A 20,033-nucleotide genomic window follows, 5' to 3' on the forward strand; every position below is an offset into this window, starting at 1 on the left:
CTGTGTTGAAGTGCCACAGGGGATACGGCCTAAGAAAGCTTTTCTAGAGATCTACAGAAATACAACCCAGCATCCCACAACCTCAGTTACCCCTGGCTGGCGTGACCACACTGTACACCCAATGGACTATTGCCATTCTTATTGATCTTGATAGTTCATATCACTCTGAATGACTTTACATGCAAACATTCAAATGCACAAACATCCCACGAGCCCGAGACTTTGGGAGTAACAGCTGCAATACCTTTGCATCACAGGACAGATCGACCCATCACTCCAGTGGTGTGTGAGGAACAAGAAGTGACAGACTTTTTTTCCCCCTATCCCTTCCTTTTTGTTCAGTCCAATGATTCTAAATGTGATTGACAGCAAAAGGCATTTTAGGCCCAGCGACAGCACAGCAAAGCGTAATTGTTTGTGGAGCGCATCAAATATTGCATAACTAGATTTCCACGAGAATTGACAGCTTTAGTTACGTTACGATACATTTGATTTCCTGATGAAAGACCTGTAATAGTTTTATGGCTGTTGATATTAAAGTGATAGTTCACCCAAAAATGAAAATTCTGTCATCATTTACTGACCATCTTGTCATTTCAAACCTGTCTGACTTTCTTCTGCAGAACACAAAAGAAGATATTTTGAAGAATGTTGGTAACAACGGTGGTACTTCTATTGTATAGACACAAAAAACAATGCAAGTGAACGGGTACCTCCGTTGTTCGGTTACCGATATTCTTCTAAATATATTTTGTGTTCTGCACTATTATTTGATATACAGCATGCAACTGTCACAATATACTGACATTGACAAAAAACGTGATTCTTATCAATATTTAATACATAATAATATCATAAATAATTCAATGCTCCTTTAACTAGTTACAAACTCTCTCTCTCTCTCTCTCTCTGACTGATAGCACTATTACTATTATTTTTAATAAACATTTATATGGACCACTTTGCAAGATGTAAACACTGGTCCAGAAGCACTTTAAATTTAAAGCATCTTTAAATCTTAAAGATATTTGTTTAACATTTTAAATTGGTTATAAATATTCTGTTGTATTCAAATGTTTGTTTAGTGAAACAGGAAGTTCTTCTGGACCAGCGTTGTTTACGTCATCCTAGGTGGTCTATTGACAGTTTCAGCGGCAACGACATAAACATTATGTGGCCCTAACTTTCGATAGACCTCCGCAAAGAATCAATAACTGTTGAGTAGTTTCTTTTAACTTTTAGTAGTATGTTACTATATTAACAAATTATTAAAATAAATCAAATATAAGAAAGATACAGGGAAGTTAAAGGCGGGGTGTTCGATTTCTCTTAGCCGTTGTTGATGTTCAAATCACCAAAACAAACACACCCCTACCCCCATCTTTCGCTTTCGTCAGCACTCGGCTCGGCTAATGTCTGTCCTGTGCACCTTACTGCTGATTGGCTACAAGGTTGTTTTGGTACTTGGCCTGACACAGTTGTCTAAAGCGTAATTCGGAAATCAGTTACCCCGCCTTTAACTTCAGGCCAGGCACATGCATCTATTACTGTGAATACTTTTGTCCACGTGTAGTGAAAATATGATATCATGACAGCAATTCCAAACAATAAGCTGTTTAAGGTTATTATACATACAATACTATCACTGATCCACTAAGTTAAAAGCTGATGTTCAGCATTCTCTGATGTAACTGTAAAGCGCCGGCAGAACATAAAGCCCGCAAAGTCTACTAGAAATGCTCTTTGGGGAAAACGAATTGAAGGACAGAATATATTTGCACATCATGAATACAGCGTTACGGAGAAAGGTCGGAGAACAACATTCATACTAGAACACATACACTAATTACAGATATATAAAGGCCAAAATGGTTCAATCCAGTTCAGTTTATTCCATGTAATTTTATAATCCAGAAACAGTTTTGTGTAAAAAGTGACCAAAATTCCAATGTAATCAAATGTAATACTTCAGGCATACTGTTGTTTCACTTGAAGCATAGCTAAAAGGTTTGCATGACCCATTTTCCCTTCACACATAACCGTCCCATCATGCAACGTCACTTTAACGATGAACTGTGACACTCGTGTCAAAGCACAAAACGTTTGTGGTGCCGTGCAATTTGAGCATCTGTTGCAGTAGCGAAAACCAAATGAAACTGAAGGGTCTCTATTGGCAGTCAGTCACGTTGCAACATGTCTTGTGGTTAATCCAAGATTTTCCTCTCAATTCAGATCTGGTTGAGTTATGATTTAAGATTAAAAAATCCGGGGGAGCAACACTCATATCCTTTCCCATATCAATTAACAATGAAGACACAAAGCACCTTAAAAACATTTACAGGTAACTTTTAACTTGTTTTAAATCATTTTTTAATTTGTTTGTAAAAAAGAACTGTTTAATATTCCCTTTGCAATTTAATAATTCGCACATCAGAGGGCTTGACTGCCTTTCATTTGTTAACACATGCCAAAGTGCAAAGTTTAAAAATGAAAGCGAGATTATAAACGGCACCTTGGAGCATCCAAGAAACATACAGCTGCATTGAACAGGCACAGATTTAGAAGACCTACAGGGGATCAGCAATCAGCCCTGCCGACATAAAGCAAGCACACACAGAGATCCTAGTACCCTGTCATTCGCACAAATGTCATGTTTTCAGTGCAGCCAGTAGGGAGAAGCTGGTGTGGCCAGCTGTCTGTGTGGGTTAAACAAGGCACAGGAGATGAGGCAGAAGGGGCAGACCCGTGGCTCTGCCATAGTAACTCAAGCTCGCTTCATATTGACACAGACGGGAGGTTACGCAGGCCCATCGTCTCAGTGACTTAAACCAAGCACAGTAACAGAAAGGACAGAACATTCATACACACCAATTAGAAACGCTCTTATGCTCTGCACACTGTATACAGCCGTGGGGGGAAAAAGGCCCATTTCAGAGACCATTTTCCTGATTTTAAAATTGACTATTTATAGGTCTTTAAGTAAAATGTTCATTGTTTTTATTCTGTGAACAACTAAACTTTTTTCTCAAATAAAAATGTTTTTTATTCATTTCATTTGAAATTGAAAACTGGAAAAACACGTCAAAATAACAGAAAAGATGCACTGTATTTTTCAGACATAAAATACGGCAAAGAAAACAAGTCCATATTCAGGCTTAAGCAATACAGCAGTATTGGTTGTACATATATTTAGGAAAAGTTCAGATTTTTTAATGTGATTTTATGTTCATGCCGTCAGTCTTTCACATTGCTGTGGGTTGACTTTGTCATTGCTGAGGTTTGATTTAGTTGAAATTCAAACAACCACTGGACTGTCTTGACCACAATTCATCTAGAAATTCTTTTGAAATGAAAATTTGGAACTTTTTTGCTTCATCTCTTATTTTTTTCCGCAGTTGTATATAATCTCAAGTGTGTTTAAAATATAAAGACAGTAAATTCAGCATAAAAACCCAGTACTATTTATGAACGTGCATAATGAAAATGTCCAGAGATGTAAATTGTTGAATTTTATTAACACTTAACCAGGACTGCTTAAAGGAATAGTTCACCAAAAAATGAAAGTTCTGTCATTTACTCACCCTCTTGTCATTTTAAACCCGTGTAACTCTCTTCTGCAAAACAAAATATATTGTGAAGAATGTAGGTAATCAAAAAACTGTTGGTCCCTATTGACTTCTATTGTATTGACACAAAACCAATACAAGTCAATGGGGACCAATGTTGCAAAAGAAAGCTATACAGGTTGGAAAGGACATGGTGAGTAAATGATGACAGAATTGTTATTTTGAGTGTATTCCTTTACATTTCCTACACATTTTCAAAGCTAAATGTATTGTGAAAAGTACTATATAAACAGGTCAGATGCTGCATAAAAAAGTCAACAAATCTGGGGGAAAACAAAGTTCAACCAAAGCAACATACCACTTCAAGAAACATTTATTGAATCGAATCAAAACATGTTAAGATAAAAGAATGTCCAGCAGCCACAACACAGTTCTCCCTTTGAAAAAATATTGGGTTTAACTCTAGTAGTATCAGAGTAACTCCAGACTTGGACCATATTTGTAGTATTTAAGGACTGCACGTTAAAATAATTGATAGAGAAAGAAATATCAATTCCACAGCTCTGCTAAATTAAAAGCAAATTTTAAAAGAGGTATGGTTTGAACAAATTAGACAGGGAATTACACAAGGAATGAGGTATTCAAATAAACAAGCGCTTGTCCGGGGATTTTCATCCAGAGGGGACACGTCCTTTGTTTTAAAGAGAAAAAAAACAGCCATGAGAAATGTTGCCACACACACTTTGGCATTACAATCATTGATGTCAATCTATAGACTTTTTACAATTAAGTAAAAATTTTAATACCCTAACATTATAATCCGAAAATATCTTGATTCAAGCAAGATTGCAAAGACAATTTGGATGTTCCCAATGTAACTAATTGTAGCATCATTTCATCCCCATAATGAAGCTGTCACAATCGCACACTTGATGCAACAAACAGTTCTACATAAAACAACAAGACTGTTATTCAACTAGGAGTGATGCTGCCCTCTAGAGGTACATCTGCAACTGTACCCAACTAAAAATGCATTATTTAAGGTTGTTGAAAATGCTTACAGAGATGCCATGGCAGAGTTCGTGGTGCCCGAACTGCATCGGATGAACTGATCGTAGAACTGATCGTAGACATCGGTTCTGGCCTAACATAAGAGCGCAAGTCCATGTAAAAGCAAGTCACTTCACATTAACGGTCACTTTAATCTAAGAAAAGCAATTAGTCATATTCTAGTGTTCCTGTAGCTCATTTGGTGGAGCACTGAAATAGCAGCGCAAAGGTTGAGGGTTTGATTGTCAGGGAACACACACACCATTAAAAATGTACATCGCTTTGGATAAAATATATTATCTTGTTAATATATATATGCTATATTGTTTTGTTTATTGCACTACAGGCCTGTCAAGTGCACGACTGGACTGTCTACACATGTACAACATGTTTACTTGCTCTACCGGACTATTTATACATATACTGCATCATTTGCACTCCAGTACTATGTACTGAATACTGCAATAACTCATCTACTGCACTGTTTAATTTAACTTAATAGCTGCTGTCCGTAATTTATGCACACTTTATATTCATTGCACTATTGTTCTGCATAATCTAATTTATACATATCCATCAGTAAATTTCTGTTTTCAGTAAATAGCCATCTGTATATAATGGTCATAGTACATTCCCACTTGTAAATTCTTCATAATTTTGCTTTATCCTGTATTTATGTACAACTGTATATCCTGCACTTGCTTATTGCACTTCTGGTTAGACCTAAACTACATTTCGTTGCCTTGTACTTGTACATGTGTAATGACAATAAAATTGAATCTAATCTAATAAAAGCATCTGCCAAATGCATGAACAAATGTGTAAAGGTGTTATGGTTACACAAATGACCCAACACTGCTGGTAGGAAATCAAATAAAGGACCAACACAACTGTGATTTCTGTGAAGATGAACATTTGTATCAGATTTATATTGCCATTGATTTACACTTGAAGAAACTTGATGTCCTGACAGAGTACAGTGACTCACTTGTTTTGGGTTGATGATGGGTGATTGTTGGCTTTACCCCAAACAAATAAACCAGCCGAATCATCAGTCTCTGCAAACAGCCAAAAAGGGAAAAAAGAGCCAGAAAGAAATGTTTTATTCATCAAAACTAAGCTAACAAGCTGAAGTCATAAACCAAACTAAATAAGGCAGTAAGGCGTCAATACATAAGACCCCACATAAATTATTAGACATAAATTAAACCTTCTGCATGCTGTTAGATACACTGTACAAAAATAAACATGAAAAAAAATGACAGCACACATTTAACAGGTCACGGACCTGTTTCCCAGTCCTCACTGGGCGAGGGGTTAGTCCAGGAGTTAAGGGGAACCTGGAACTTATCTAGGATCTCAACATGTCCTTAAAAGAAACATAAAACATCAATAAAGAAGTAGAATGGTTTAAATCTTATTTTTGCACATGGAGGAATAAACCCAGCAACACATACCTTCAGTAGTGAGGGGCTTTTTGTCCTCACAGTTTGCTACATGGTGGGACAATTCGTGCTTCAGAATCAAGTGCCTGGCATTGAAGGGGCATGTCTTCAGTTCACTGGCCAGTTTGGGGTGATTCTGAAACAGACCGACGTTATGAGAACAAACAGGCCTACTATGGAAGAGTCTTATTTAATCTAAAGATAAATGTTTGAAGGATAACCCACCTTCCTGCACTTGAGAATGTGATAAGGGAAGCGAGATGCTCTGATCTGGTGGTTTTTGTCATATGGGCACTGCACAATTCTGTTGGGGTCCGCATCATCCGTTTCTTAAAACACATTTGGCCACGAACAAGAGCCGCATCAATGAGTCACACTACAATGTTGTGTATCAGCCGGAGGCATGTTTAATTCTACAAAACCAAAGTTGACCCCAAAAGTTGTTGGCCCTGATAGTAAAAAGGATGGTCGGCTTACCAGGCTCGTCCTCCCAGGTGTGCGGTGCACCTTCACCATTCACTCCAGACGGTCCGACGCTAGTACCGTATGTAATAGTGTTCATGTTTCTTTCCTGCGTATGTTTATACATCGTTTGCGTGACCTTGCGTGCTCCGTCGACTATGTTAAAAAAAATGCAACGTAAGCAAAATAGGCCCAAATTTAAACACTAAAATGCACCAAATCCTAAACTCTGATCAGTAGAAAAAAAGGCACCGCCTTCGCTTAAAACGTTTAAAACACTACAAGGTGATGCGAATGCTCAGGCGTGCAAGACCAGTTTAAACAAAAACATTTACTACTATCTGTAACTACCAAACTGCCTAACCGTTGTTTTGCATTAGAATCGACAGCACGGTCTCATATGGAGGACTTACAACTTCTCTTTTCTTGTAACTTGCGGTATGGCGCTTTCTCCTCCCAACCGTGCTCATCAATCAATTGATGACATGCTGGAATGACTGTCACGTGTGATGCCACAACCAGTGTTGCCAGATTGGGCGGACAATTTCCAGACCAAAGGCTCAATAAAACCCGCCCACTCCAACAAAACACAGCCCAAATATTAACTGCCAAAATTATGTGATAGAAATGTATTGCAATGTCAATCAACGATGATAATGACCATTTTATCTCCTTAAAACGAACTATGACAAGATGAAAAAATATAATAACACCAGGAAACCAGATCAAACGGATCAAACATAGCATTAAAGAGAGTTAGAAAATATGACTAGTATGTCCAGAAACCACTTCAAAGCGGCAATCAAGAAATTAACCAATGACTTTAACCCTCAAAAAACACATTTTGTGCAAAAAGTGCCCACCAGGGGCGGACTGGGAAGCAAAAACGGACCTTAAGTTTTTGGTACACATCGGCCCTTCATCGATAATCCATGTTGTGAGATTTGAGTTACACTCCCTACCGCGCAACATATATTTGGGCCACTTTGGCATTGCGATTGCTTCAATATACAAAATCGGGTCCTTTTTTCGCGGCTCAAATTTTGTCCACCCGCCCAATGCATTTTTCTGAGGTCTAACCCGTTCAAAAGAAGGCCAGTTGGGTGGGACTGGCAACAACCCCATTTGCTACGGAATCATGCACCCAGCACCAACAGAGTTGCGACACACCTTGATCTCGCCGCCGCGTGGTCACGTGGTTCGTGGAGCGCTTAATAGTTCCAAACGTTCAGTCTGTTTGAATGGGTTTAAGTGGGAGAGACAGTGGAAGCAGCTGTATTTGCAACAAATTTCACCAAATACCAACACAATATATGCACCAATTACTATGTTGATTAAATTTATAATAAAATTTTGTCTGATGAGTGTTTGAGAGACAGTATTAATCAGTTTTGTGTGTTTAATTTGACTAGGAAGGATGCATAATGTGCAATATATTAACAGTATGCATGCATTCATCAATTTCTTATGCTTCTATGATCATAAGTACATACCAATGTTATGTGCAAGTAAATGAACCACAAAGATCGCTGAAAAATGAACAAGACAAACAATTTCAGTCAGTAAGAGATTTTATTATATAATTTACACAGGGAGAGGGTAGATAACATTTGATACAATGAGCAGTCTTTATATGAAATAATTCAACCACACATACAGACAAACAGAAAAGCCATTTTTATTTAAGAAAATAATGTTGTTTCAAAAACATCCTTATAATAAAACACCAGTTTTACATAGATGTATTTTATCAACTTGCCTGCGAAAGTGTTTGGGAAACAGTGAAATGAATGGGCTTCAATGCAATGTTTGGAACTATAGAGCCCTCCATGACACGAGTTACTTCCGCATTCCATTCTTCCAACGGACGTCTATGCGAGTATCGTAACTCTGTTTTACAACGGCTCTGCCAGCACTACGTTTTAATTTCAGTGGTCTTTTTAAGAAATGTCTCTTAAATCTGATGTTTCGGTTGACGAATGCGTTTAAAATTTTACACAAAAATGGATTGAATTTTGTTGTTCTTAAAATAGTATGTTACACAATTATATGCAATGTAAAGAGGGGATGCTATCTTCGAGTTATTCCAGTATAACAATTACAAATAATAAATAAAATACATAATCATACAACTATAACTGGTAGACACTGAAAACCGACTGTATTCACAACTATGCATATATGGGACTACTGGTACTGCTCTTTTATTTTAACAATGATCAGAATTGCAACATAAAGTAAAAATACTGGCAGATTAATGTACAGTATCTTTAATAAAACATGAAATAACCCAACTTTATCTCTATCTCTGAAAAATTGTATCATATCATACATAACTGAAACTGGGCAGTTCTCACAATTTGTGATTAGATACTATCCGTACATGCTGTCACATTAATTTAAAGAGATTTCGTTGAAATGAGCATACAATTATTGTTTATAATTGTTGAAAGGGCGACAAAACGCTACGTCAGCAGCCAAATAGCACCCGCATTCCCGATCGGTCAGCGCAGCGTTGCGCAGCATCTTTTCTAGAAGACACGCCCACAAAGAACTGTCAGCTGCTCAGTTCAAGATGGCGCTGTCCTGTAGGGGTGTGTGCCGCGGGGCTTCAGTGATCTTACTATATGGACAACGACCTGTCGGGGTCAAAGCAAGTCTCTGCACACCTAGATTGACGTCCACACAATCAAGGTATTATTTATAATACGTTCAGAATGATCTATCGTTTATAGGCGGTTGTGTGGTTGTTTGCCTGCTGTAGTCCCATAGCCAGGGTGTTCTGCATTTAAACGAGTCATTATAAAAACTGATATTACTGGTTCATCATTAAAGTTACTGATAAGGCCATATTGTATGTTTATTGTTATCTGTCCTATTTTTACTTTTTGGTTAAAAATAAAATTAGCATTGTCATGGCAGTGAACAGGAAATGCAAAACCTGTTCTGCAATTGACATCACACAGCCTCTTTCATATTGAATTACTGTTTGTTTGTGTCTATTTGTATGTTTGTCTGGTAGTTTGTGGTTTGTAAGTCACTACTCACCTTCGCAAGCGAGGCATGGGATTGGCCGAAACATTGTGTCCAGGCTCAAGTGGGCCAATGAGAAGTACGAGAGATTCCTGCAGCGGCGCTTTCCTCGCTTTTATGTTCTCTATCACACCTTTATGAAAGGTAGACCTGGATTTATAAACCTTACACCATTATAATGTGTCATTCGGGTTTTGATTTTGACGTTATGTTGTTGCTCAAAGGGTTTCGGCTCCTGTTTCAAGATGCCAAAGAAATAAGAAGAATCCAGACCCGGGTGCTCACCGACAACATAGGTTATGAGAACCTGCCTTACCGCGAGTTGGAGAAACTCAGACAGGTGGGAAGAATCTTTGAGAAAAACATAACATGTACCCATACGTCAGAAATATTTCTGTATCGTTATTGTGATATGTCTGTTGCTTTCAGTTTCGGAGAGACTTAATCAAAGCCATTCCCCTGGCCATCCTGTCGATTCCTCCTTTTGCCAACTATTTGGTATTTATCCTCATGTGAGTATTCATTATTAAATTCAATCATAATTCCGTACTTTTTTCTTTTTTTAATGTCTTATCTGTTTTTATCCATCTATTTTATCCACCCCTTTGCTGCTCTTCCTTTATCACCAGGTACCTCTATCCTCGCCAGCTCCTCATCCGGCACTTCTGGACCCCACAGCAGCTGGTGGAGTTTCAGGGAATATATCATAGTCAGAGAGCACAGCATCACTGGGCTATAGTCAAAGGACTGGAGGGGACAGCACCTTCTGTTCAAGACAGCCATCTTAAAAGCCGACTCGTGGAGCTCTGCAGTAAGGTGAGAGGATGCCTTTGTTCTGTCACTATAACAAATTCCTCGTATGTGGAAACATACTTGGCCAATAAAGCTCATTCTATTCTATTCTATTCTATTCTATTCTATTCTATTGTTTGACAGTTTTGTACTGCGCTTTACATTCTGTACAAAATATTTTACTTTATTAGGCTATTAAAATATATACAGTATTTTGGTATATGTACTGTATATATATATACATATATATATATATATCTTCAGGTCCGAAATGGAGCCCATCCTGTGGTGTCTGACGTTCATGCAGTCCGAACGTTGTTCTCTGGACTACCTTTAGGCGTCAGGAGAATGTATGCAGACCAAATGGTGAGCGCCCATTTGTCCTGCATGTTCCATTTGTTCGTTTTCTTTTTCAAGTTTTTGTAATGTCACATTCAGTAACCGATTTGAAAAGTAGCCAATTCGAAGTAAGTTTGCTGACATCTTTATGGTTTTTGGAGGATGGTGGAAGGTATAAAAAGAAAACTACAAGACTGTCTAGTTGCACATTTAAGTCTTTTATCTGTGTTTTCCAGCGACATCTTTGTCCGTTGCTCTTCCTGACACCCCGCCTTCCTGCCTTCTGGGTTGGTCGGCGCTTGAATAAACACGCCTTAGAACTCATGCAGCTCGACCGTGCCATTGTTCGGTTAGGTTTGCACCAGTTAAATGATGCCGAGCTCAGAGAGGTCATAGGTCACTCTCATAACACTTTCTATCCATTACCTTCTTCTACTGGCTTTTTTATTTTGTGGTTTTGATGGATGTTGTCTCATGTTTATAACATGTCACCCAGGCATGCTTTGTGAGAGGGTTGAATCCAGACCATCTGAGTCCCGGATACTGTCGTGAATGGCTTACACAATGGCTACAGTTCTCAACACACCTCAAAGGTAAAAAATACAATTTGAAATGCTTGATTTAAATTGGTCAAATGCTTTTGTGTTAAATTATTATCAACACTAATGTTTAAATGTGTTGGTTTAGGACTAAACTTTTGACATGACAGTAATTCGGTGTTGCACATTCATTGTGGCATTGTGTTTTCCTTTTGTTCAGAATCAGAGACCTCCCTTTATCTGCACAGTATGGTATTGCTTACTGTAAACTTCTCAAAACACCCACGTCACTAACCTCAGACAACCAGATGACATCTCTACCCAATGCTCACCACTGACTTAAAGGAAACAACAAAAACCAACCTGAGGGCAAATGCCAGGGGAACAAGACTCTTGTATTTTACTCCAAGGAGCACAAGTTTCATCATCTGTTACTTCTGTAATTGGAGAAATATTTCTGTTTCTGTAATGTATATTCATAAATGTTGGAGTCTCATTTTTTAACACGTATTCAGTTTACTTTAGTGAGGTTATTTCAAGAATACCATTGAGTTTCTAGAATTTCTGAAGGTATTTAATTTTTTCTATGCTGGAGGGTGTAATGATGCCAAAAAGTGCATCGCTGTGAGCGGTTACAATCACATATAGTGTGATATGTCGGTAATATCTTATTGGAACTCATTGGTCTTTTCTTGAGACATTTATTTACTTATTTCACTAAAGATTGTCCAAACAGAGTGCTAAATTGTTGTGGACTTGTTTCTATGATATTGTTTCCCATTACAACTTTCTGTGCGATCTTAAAAGGAACACAATCAGATCTGTGCCATTTTTTGTGTTTGCACTGACCCACGGTAATTAAAATGAGTTTGATCCCATTTATTAAGATTTCAGTCTATCAGATGTTTAAGAAAAAGCCTGTTAAGAGATACTGCAGATAAGGTATATTCTTTTATTACCAAGCTGAATTCTGTAATATAACATATCCACATTTTAATTGTTTATATACACATTTTAAGTTAAGTATTTATTTTTAAGAATTTCAAACTACACAAAGATTATTTGTCCTATTCAAAAAGATGTCTGTTGTGTGCACTGGGCTGATGGTTAAAGCACTGCAGTTAAGTCGCTAACGCTATACAAGCTTGGATCTATATGGATCTTGGGGTAAGCAAGACCAAGAAAAATGTCTTTAAACCTTTTCATTCAGCCTTTCACAGGTGCCTTTACATTTAAGAACACCAATGCAAACAAGGTGAAATACATGCTGTTATGTTGTCAATTGTGCAGCAATTTTGAGATGTGTTTTATATCAAGAGACACTGCTGTTTTTTGTTTTGTTTTGTTCGGTGAAATGTTAATAGGCAATGCAGTATGAGAAGGTCTGAACTGACTTCTATTAAAAGACTTCACTTAATATTATCTAATGTGAACTCTTCATTTAATAAAAATTTTCACAACTTCATGTGAAAAAAAAAAAAAGAACAAACATGTTTCAAACATTTTATTGTTTGTTTGACATTAGATGTGTTAATCTAAAAATATATAAAATTGGTAATATCAGTAGATTTTGTTTTGAAGAAGTACAATAATTTTCCTTTAACCCAAAAGGAAAGTGTGGTAAGCATGCTGATAAAAAGGTAAAGATCACGTCAAAAACAATAACTAAAGAAACACTAACTGAGTGGAGAGTCAAAAGCGGACTAATCTATTAGATCAGACTCAGAAACATGGATAAATATTTACGCTGTACTGTGAAAATGTGCATTGTCAAATTAAACAGCAAGAGGGGGAAATATCTGCCTCTTAAAAAAGAAGAATAAAACACCTGTATGGTCTCTAACAGCTTTAAGTGATGAAGTTTGTCCCTCTTCCCAGATTTGGGTTGAAATGTTAGGACTTGAAGCAATCACATCACTTCATAACCACTGCGAATGGCTCTCATCAGAACGCATGCCAACACGATGCCAATAATCTAGAACAACAAAGTCAATGTTTGATTAATAAAGCAAACATATTAACAACATCAGACTTTGTGCAGTACTATATATGTAAAAGGAAAAAGGATGTCATCTTACCTGCACAAATGCAATAACCAGAGCAGCCACAGCAACCCACAGAATATTTTGTTTGAGAATGTTCACTATAGCAGGCTGACATCCCTGTATAAAACAAATACAAAAACAAACATCTTACTGCACTGTGCACACCACATACCCTCTCCAATAAAACAATGTTACATAACCCAAAAGCCTAATGGCTTAAAAAAATCTTTAAACGAAGAAAGTACACAATTCCCAAGCATAGTACATCATTTCCAGAAAGATTCTTACATGCGTGTAGATTTTGTTGTCATTGTGAATTGCTCCAATACCACAGTTTTGAGTCACGTTTTTACAGCAGGAGTCTGGGACCGAACTGTGGGTTGGCATGAAGTTCACCCAGTCGTCAGAGGAGTTTGCTCCACAGCACTTAAGCTAGAAGAAAAGAAATGGTCATTAAAATCAACCTTCTTATATAGGTTCACTGATTTAAAGCTAAATTGATTTAAAAACCAGAGTTGTTTAATTGACTGGACAAAGACCACAATTACAAAGTTCTTCCAGAAAAGTATGATGTCAATATTGTTTTCCCTAACATCTTCGGGATCTTGGTTAATGGGTATAATAATAAAAAACAGAAGCACAGAAAAGAAACTAAACTACACTTTAGCTAAATAACAGCAGGATATCATCTTAATGTCAACAGACGTCAGTAATCAAACAAGCCTGAGATACTCATAATCCGAGCATGATCAAAGTTATGTTTAGAATATCAAAAGTGATCAGGTAACTCTCGTTTACAATTCTGGTATTGAGATATGCATTTTTAATGCTGCCACTATTAATGGTTGACCAACCTCATTCTGTATTCCATCAAGGGTTTTCCTGGCACTCTCTGTGGTATTATAGTCCTTGATCAGTGTTTTAAATCCCTCGTTCACCAGATCATTCATCTACAGAACAACACAGAAAAATTAAAAGGAGAATTCGGGTAATAGTCATTAAGTGCAGATGAGAGTAGGGTTGTGTACAAGAATCAGTAAGCTGATTGAATGTCATATGCATTACTCTCTTATGAGACCTGCTTCATTGGACACATTCTATTGTTAAAAACAGCTGGTGAGATCGGTACAGGATCTAGTGAGTAGGGAAATACTCACTTTTCCACGATAGACATATACAGCAATAGCGGCCCCAATTTCAGTGATGATTATGAGAGAGAGAAAAACAGCAAACTAGGAGAAAACAAATACATAAGTCAAGACATACCATCCTTTAATTAAAAAGTAACAAAAACGGTGAGCTTATCAAATGTGAATTGAATTTATTTCAGAGCTTGTGAACTAGAATCGAATCATAAAATCTGTATCAATACCAAACCCTAACTGCTACACGACCTTGTTCAATTACAATCTAGCCAAACAATGACACATTATTAGTCAACGTTCTTCGTACTGTTGGTGTCCATTTAATTAAACTACGCAAATATTTAAATTATCACATTATCAGGCTAACAAATAATCTGGTTAGACCGGTCTGACTTGTGTTGATCTGCTGCAATGTTAGTGCAAAGCCAATGCACAAACAAAAACACTGAAGTTTGTCCACAAGCACCAGGGCCAATTTCACTAGTTGCATAAAACTTGCGGGGGAAAAAATGTGACACATTTATTAGTGCAAATGTGAACTTAAAATCCTTACCGTTGTGACCATGCAGTGATTCTCCTTCAGGGCCCCACAGCAGCCAAAGAAGGCGATGAAGAAGATGATGACCCCCACCACAATTAGCACCAAGGCTGAACCAGAAGCTCCTTTGAGGACCGCTGTGTTGTGGAGAGAGACTTGGGCTATTACGCCCAGAACTATTAAGGCTAGCCCACATATCTAGTGACAGAAGACAGGGAAATAGAGGTTAAGACAAAAGGTTAAAACAGACAAGAACAGACCCTTCAAGACTAGTTCTAGTTATACAGAGTCATCAGGGTAAACCTCACATTGACAGACTACAGACAACAATAAATGTCAAACTAGGATTTTAATCAGTAACATATTTATAAATCATAAACAAGTTTTTGATTGAAGCAATTACTTTTTAGTTACACATAAACTAGTCCAGAACCACTGGTTTTTCTAAAAATGCAAAAAAGCAATCTAGGAGAAAGGAAAGGCTTTAGTAAACATGATTTTTGTACCAATGAAGTGGGAGAAGCTTTTATCCAAAGCGACTTACACATGAGGGAACATTTAACAATTATGATGAATATAATGAGAATCTTGTTTTGTAGCATCATGTCAGGCCACTTTGTAAAGACTTTTTAATCTCAAACCATGATATTTATTATGAATAACGTGTGTTCAGGATTACATCTACTGCTATACAATTTCATTGCGACTTCTAAAAACCCTTTCTTGTAAAACCTTTTTTGGAAAAGTTCTATGGAGTTGTATGGAATGCTTTAGGAAATAACCAAACTAAAGACAATAGGTATATGAACGTATGCTATGCTTATTATATTAGGTTATAGTACTTTAGAGCTATCAAACAATTTCATAATAACATTCAGTACAGTCATTTGCTAATGGCGTTGGCTCTCAAGAGTCTGCTCAATGCTCATAATCCTTTATAAAGTTTGTATAAGCAAACACACTGATCAGCGGAGTAGTTCCGCATCACCATTATCGCAGAGATAAAGTACTGTGCAAACGTTTCTAATAAAGTAGCAGTAAAGAACACATATCTAGTTTAGCAGCTGTAGAGGATGTTCAGTATATATGCAGGATGTATGGGCGTTTCAGTGCACACAAGCGGTTGCCAGTCGACAGCTCTAAACTACTTTTATGACTACATCAGAGTAACACCAGAGTGAATATTTTAGGGTAATAATCAGTGGAACCAGGCGATAAGTACCCGTAATAATACAGGAAGTTGAAAAAAGAGAATCCTGTTGTCATTCTTTGCTAAGTGAAATGGACACTTTGGTACAGAGTTCGCACTAGTCTTTCACTGCATGAAGCAAACTAAAGGAACATGTAATGACATGAATAAGGAAGGAGTGGTATTAAATCATCTATTATCAGCCCATATTCCAGCTGACCTTTAGCATTATTAAATACGTCACAAACAATGTTAATACTCAGAAATAAAAGTCACATGATGCCATCATAAAACGGAACATCAATCACATGACTGACGCTGAATTTAACAATCTCTTTTCTCTCTAACTGAGAAATGTGAGAAACAAACACTTAACTCTTTTTCACACACAAACTTGTTCACAAAACTTTTTCCAAGTTCTTTAATACTGAAATACTTGTGTCACATCGTGTTGATCAAAAACCGAAAAAGTGGAAAAAGAATCTGCTAATTGATATTGTTTTATGTCAGGAACAACCCCTGTTGCTCAGTATCTGTTTAACTCGGGACACGAAATGTCTGATGACTCCCATGGTAATACATTTTAGAAGGATCATGTAATCACAGGAAAGGTAGGAAGTGCAGATGTGTGAAAGTAAGCTTGGGCACAAAAGAGTAGGCCATTTGAAAAAACATCCAGTCAGCCACAGAAGTAAACGGACGATATTACTATGAAAAGAAGTTGATGTTTTGATGTCTTCAATTCAATGGATTGTTTCCTCAGTAAATGCACAGAGCTATGTGCATGCAAGACTGTTTTTTTAGGAAATGTACCACAAAATACCCGAGTTACATTATAAACCGGCTTCTAGGGAAAACATAGTTCAAAAGCACAACAGAGCATTGATGCTGCTGTGTGTCATTAAACTGACTAGCTTGACTGAGTGTTAAGTGTCTTTAGCCTAAAGTGAAAATCAGTGTCAGTCAACTGCTGAAGGACAGGTCTAACCACTCTAATCCTCAACATCAACGAAGTGTTGTAAACAAAACCAACTATGCAATTTAGCTTATTTAACAATACAATTGTAATTGTACTTTATTAACCTGTACTGCTTTGTGACATATTAATAAGTTTGTATCATACAGTTAGTGTAATGCATCAACTAAGTCCATACAAGTACATGCTCATGGACAATAACACATCTTTGGCAGCACAACATTCCCAACAAACCAGAAAGAAAGGAGTAAACCAACATGATCTTACAACAGCATCATATTTGACCTGTGTGCTTACACAAAATACCTGTATTCCAGTCATCTGACTCTGACATCATGAGAAGCTTTTCCTGTATGTTGTGCAATCTTGGGCCGGTACAGTAAGTTACAATATGAGTCACAACAAGAGGAATATCAAGAGTTGGCTCCCTTTAACCCTCTCGACTGAATAAAGTGTTGAATACGCAAACCTTTAATCTGAAGTGGGAAAGAAAATATGTCTAATATGTATGTGCCTCCGGTCAACGCGCAATAATCCAATGATGACAATACTAGGAAATGGATCAGCAGGTTAGGCACATGTTCACTGATTTATGAAATGACCTGCTTACTCACCCAGAAAATGAAATTAAAGAAAAACAGCAGGTATTTGACACACGTTGCTCCCCCTTCTACAGCCATGGTGCTTTTTATTCGATTCTGAAAACAAAATGAGAGGAAAATAAATAAACGAAACCAAGTCACCACACCCACTGCCCATAATATTTGAAAGGTTAAGTAAATGAACAATATATAGGTTATTGCACTGATACGAGCTCAAAATGGTGTATAGTTAATGAATAACTATGCATTTCTTAAAGTCAGAAGCCCTAAATATCCCCGTTAAACAAGTGCAAGAAAACACAAGAACTAAAAGTAACGGATAATGTTTATGAGCTAAATAAACTGTTGATATAACCTCAGGAACAAGGAACTGAGATTACAACCGTGTGAACGCAAAAGAAAAATGTGTTTACAATATGACTAAGATCACGAGACCAGAGTGTTTGTTTTACCATACTCAAGGTATATCATCCTAGTTTATTTATTTTTAACTTTAAAAGACCCCGCGTAGCTTTACTTTATCAGTAGAGAAATTACCAGAATAAAAACATGTGTTTTTCAGATTATGACGACACGACGGTATTTCTACTTCCAGTAAACCCCCTTCCACTGATATCCCACGTTATAATTATTTCCTTCGTATACTCCTACACAAAACCGCCTCAACTTGACTTTATCAGCATTAATGTGTTGTAAGCCTAATGAAATAAATGATTCACGAGTTTTAAAAACGAACCACTATATGTAAATTAAGTGATTTTCAACTGCGTAACTTACGTGTGTAACACAGGGCCTCACTTTTCTCAAAAAAGCGAAGTCTGATGAAGTCTAGTAACGTTATGATTACAACGTGAGACGCTCGATGCGAAGGAAACAAAACAATGTGACCATTTACCTTTTAACGAAATTACAGTCCGCGTGTAATTCGATGATTTCTAGTCAAAACAAATTACTGACTAAAACACAAGCAAGTATTCGCCATATGGTAAAACGGTTTTTTTTAATCTTGTATGTACTTTAGATAATTACTTCAGAAAGGTCCGTTAAAATTCAAATCAGAGGCGGCGCGCGCTACTCTTGTTGAAAAATATAAACGCGGAATTAAATGCTTACCTCGAGCTGAAGTGTACTAGTTTAAACCTGTAGATTCGAGAACTGGATGCGGTCTATCGAGGCAGCGGTGTATAAAACTCGAGTAACGTTACCTCCCTTCTGTACTCCTCCCTTACTGCAGCTCAACATACTAACGTTACGTTAAATCAACTGTGCAAGAACAGTTACATTGAGGCAAACTGTTTAATATATTTTTATTTTACGTATTTTTCTTTTGATTTGATGTAATATGTAGGATTACGAAACCGTTTGTGGTCCAAACAGAATGTATTGGAGGGATTAACATTTTGGTATAGGCATAGGGCCTACTAAAGTCAATTTAAAGGGAAAGTACACCCCAAAATAGGTGTTATCATTCACACCCCTGTCAGCCACAACCTGTGTGACATTCTTCAGTGAGACATAAAAGATATTTTGAGAAATATCCATACAATGAAAGTCATTTGTGAGTGGTATATTTTGTGTTATACTTGGAAAAAAAGAGTGATACAGCTTTGGAATGAAATGAGGACGATAGAATTTTCATTTTGAGTGAACTATCCCTCTATCATTTTGCAGCCATGTAAACATCATGTGACATTGAAGATGTCATTGAAGATTAGACAATTATTATTCCAGATCATTTTATGGTGGATTTTAGAACAAATGTTTATTGATTCTCAATGACCACAAGTAAAGAACTCGAATAAAAACTAGGCGGTGTAGTTTAGCTGTCAACATTTCTCTGAATTCAACTCAATTTCTGACTGAGTTTCCAGTGAATTGTTGTGTAGTAGTCACATGGATGACATCATCATCTGTAACTTCAAGAAGAGTTACGTTCCATTTAAATATCCATGTTGCTATCTTTCATTCCCCTACGTGTTTTTATCTTGCGCTTATTGACCTATGGATAAAAGAAAATATTTGAGATTTCTTTATCCTTATTTAAAACATGCCAAAAGGGGAAATGTTCTCATTTTATTTTTAAGTGTTTTCTTTTGCAGCAAACTTGTTCGGAATGATCAGTGTTTGAAAACGAGCTTTTTTCACTATACATTACCTTATGGAAAGCTGATCAGCTCTGATGAAACCAGTCCAATCCAATAATAAAGAATTTGTAGCAAACAAAGGAGATGGAACTATGTTGGTCACCCCCATGTCATGGCTCACATACAGGAAATGAGAGAGCAAACTGACCAAGTCATGCTATTATTTCA

At 37.1% G+C, this 20,033-nt stretch overlaps 3 protein-coding genes across 5 annotated transcripts; 1 reads left to right on the top strand and 2 right to left on the bottom strand.

Moving 5' to 3' along the window:
- Positions 1 to 3,368: 3,368 nt before the first annotated feature.
- Positions 3,369 to 7,045, bottom strand: zgc:56699 (uncharacterized protein LOC405758 homolog). Of its 2 annotated transcripts, none has more exons than XM_057363510.1 (8): positions 6,937 to 7,045; positions 6,539 to 6,679; positions 6,287 to 6,390; positions 6,074 to 6,197; positions 5,905 to 5,985; positions 5,605 to 5,674; positions 4,628 to 4,710; positions 3,369 to 4,257 (listed from the first exon to the last, which is right to left on the bottom strand). In XM_057363510.1, coding segments are annotated over exons 2-8 (576 nt in total). In that variant the 5' UTR covers positions 6,651 to 6,679; positions 6,937 to 7,045; the 3' UTR covers positions 3,369 to 4,255. The 2 variants fall into 2 exon arrangements, with proteins under 2 accessions (XP_057219493.1, XP_057219492.1); XM_057363509.1 differs by lacking the exon at positions 6,937 to 7,045 and adding an exon at positions 6,888 to 6,922.
- A 2,044-nt stretch (positions 7,046 to 9,089) lies between these two features.
- letmd1 (LETM1 domain containing 1) lies at positions 9,090 to 12,643 on the top strand. 2 transcript variants are annotated; one of them, XM_057363497.1, is made up of 9 exons: positions 9,090 to 9,217; positions 9,546 to 9,700; positions 9,781 to 9,896; positions 9,986 to 10,068; positions 10,186 to 10,372; positions 10,613 to 10,714; positions 10,924 to 11,083; positions 11,184 to 11,280; positions 11,447 to 12,643. In XM_057363497.1, exons 1-8 carry the CDS (start codon positions 9,099 to 9,101, stop codon positions 11,237 to 11,239), a joined length of 978 nt encoding a protein of 325 aa, XP_057219480.1. In that variant the 5' UTR covers positions 9,090 to 9,098; the 3' UTR covers positions 11,240 to 11,280; positions 11,447 to 12,643. The 2 variants fall into 2 exon arrangements, with proteins under 2 accessions (XP_057219480.1, XP_057219479.1); XM_057363496.1 differs by having other exon boundaries at positions 10,924 to 11,076.
- Positions 12,644 to 12,715: 72 nt separating this feature from the next.
- Positions 12,716 to 18,965, bottom strand: cd63 (CD63 molecule). The gene is made up of 8 exons (XM_057363507.1): positions 18,835 to 18,965; positions 17,734 to 17,817; positions 14,970 to 15,152; positions 14,429 to 14,503; positions 14,126 to 14,221; positions 13,560 to 13,703; positions 13,305 to 13,388; positions 12,716 to 13,201 (listed from the first exon to the last, which is right to left on the bottom strand). Exons 2-8 carry the CDS (start codon positions 17,797 to 17,799, stop codon positions 13,136 to 13,138), a joined length of 714 nt encoding a protein of 237 aa, XP_057219490.1. The 5' UTR covers positions 17,800 to 17,817; positions 18,835 to 18,965; the 3' UTR covers positions 12,716 to 13,135.
- Positions 18,966 to 20,033: the final 1,068 nt, after the last annotated feature.

Source organism: Triplophysa rosa, linkage group LG21 (genome assembly GCF_024868665.1).
Source record: "Triplophysa rosa linkage group LG21, Trosa_1v2, whole genome shotgun sequence".
NCBI lineage: Eukaryota > Metazoa > Chordata > Actinopteri > Cypriniformes > Nemacheilidae > Triplophysa > Triplophysa rosa.

What these genes read in the sequence shown, in the direction of transcription:
- zgc:56699 (XM_057363509.1), bottom strand. An exon ending in AAAGCCCCTCACTACTGAAG is followed by an intron (nt 5,986 to 6,073) that starts GTATGTGTTGCT and finishes GTTTCTTTTAAG; the next exon opens with GACATGTTGAGATCCTAGAT. An exon ending in CCATCATCAACCCAAAACAA is followed by an intron (nt 4,711 to 5,604) that starts GTGAGTCACTGT and finishes CTCTTATGTTAG; the next exon opens with GCCAGAACCGATGTCTACGA.
- letmd1 (XM_057363496.1), top strand. Translation starts at nt 9,099, where the DNA reads ATGGCGCTGTCCTGTAGGGGTGTGTGCCGCGGGGCTTCAGTGATCTTA. An exon ending in TTGACGTCCACACAATCAAG is followed by an intron (nt 9,218 to 9,545) that starts GTATTATTTATA and finishes TTTGTCTGGTAG; the next exon opens with TTTGTGGTTTGTAAGTCACT. An exon ending in ATGATGCCGAGCTCAGAGAG is followed by an intron (nt 11,077 to 11,183) that starts GTCATAGGTCAC and finishes CATGTCACCCAG; the next exon opens with GCATGCTTTGTGAGAGGGTT.
- cd63 (XM_057363507.1), bottom strand. Translation starts at nt 17,799, where the DNA reads ATGGCTGTAGAAGGGGGAGCAACGTGTGTCAAATACCTGCTGTTTTTC. An exon ending in TCTTTAATTTCATTTTCTGG is followed by an intron (nt 15,153 to 17,733) that starts GTGAGTAAGCAG and finishes TTCTGTCACTAG; the next exon opens with ATATGTGGGCTAGCCTTAAT. An exon ending in TTGATGGAATACAGAATGAG is followed by an intron (nt 13,704 to 14,125) that starts GTTGGTCAACCA and finishes CTTTTCTTCTAG; the next exon opens with CTTAAGTGCTGTGGAGCAAA.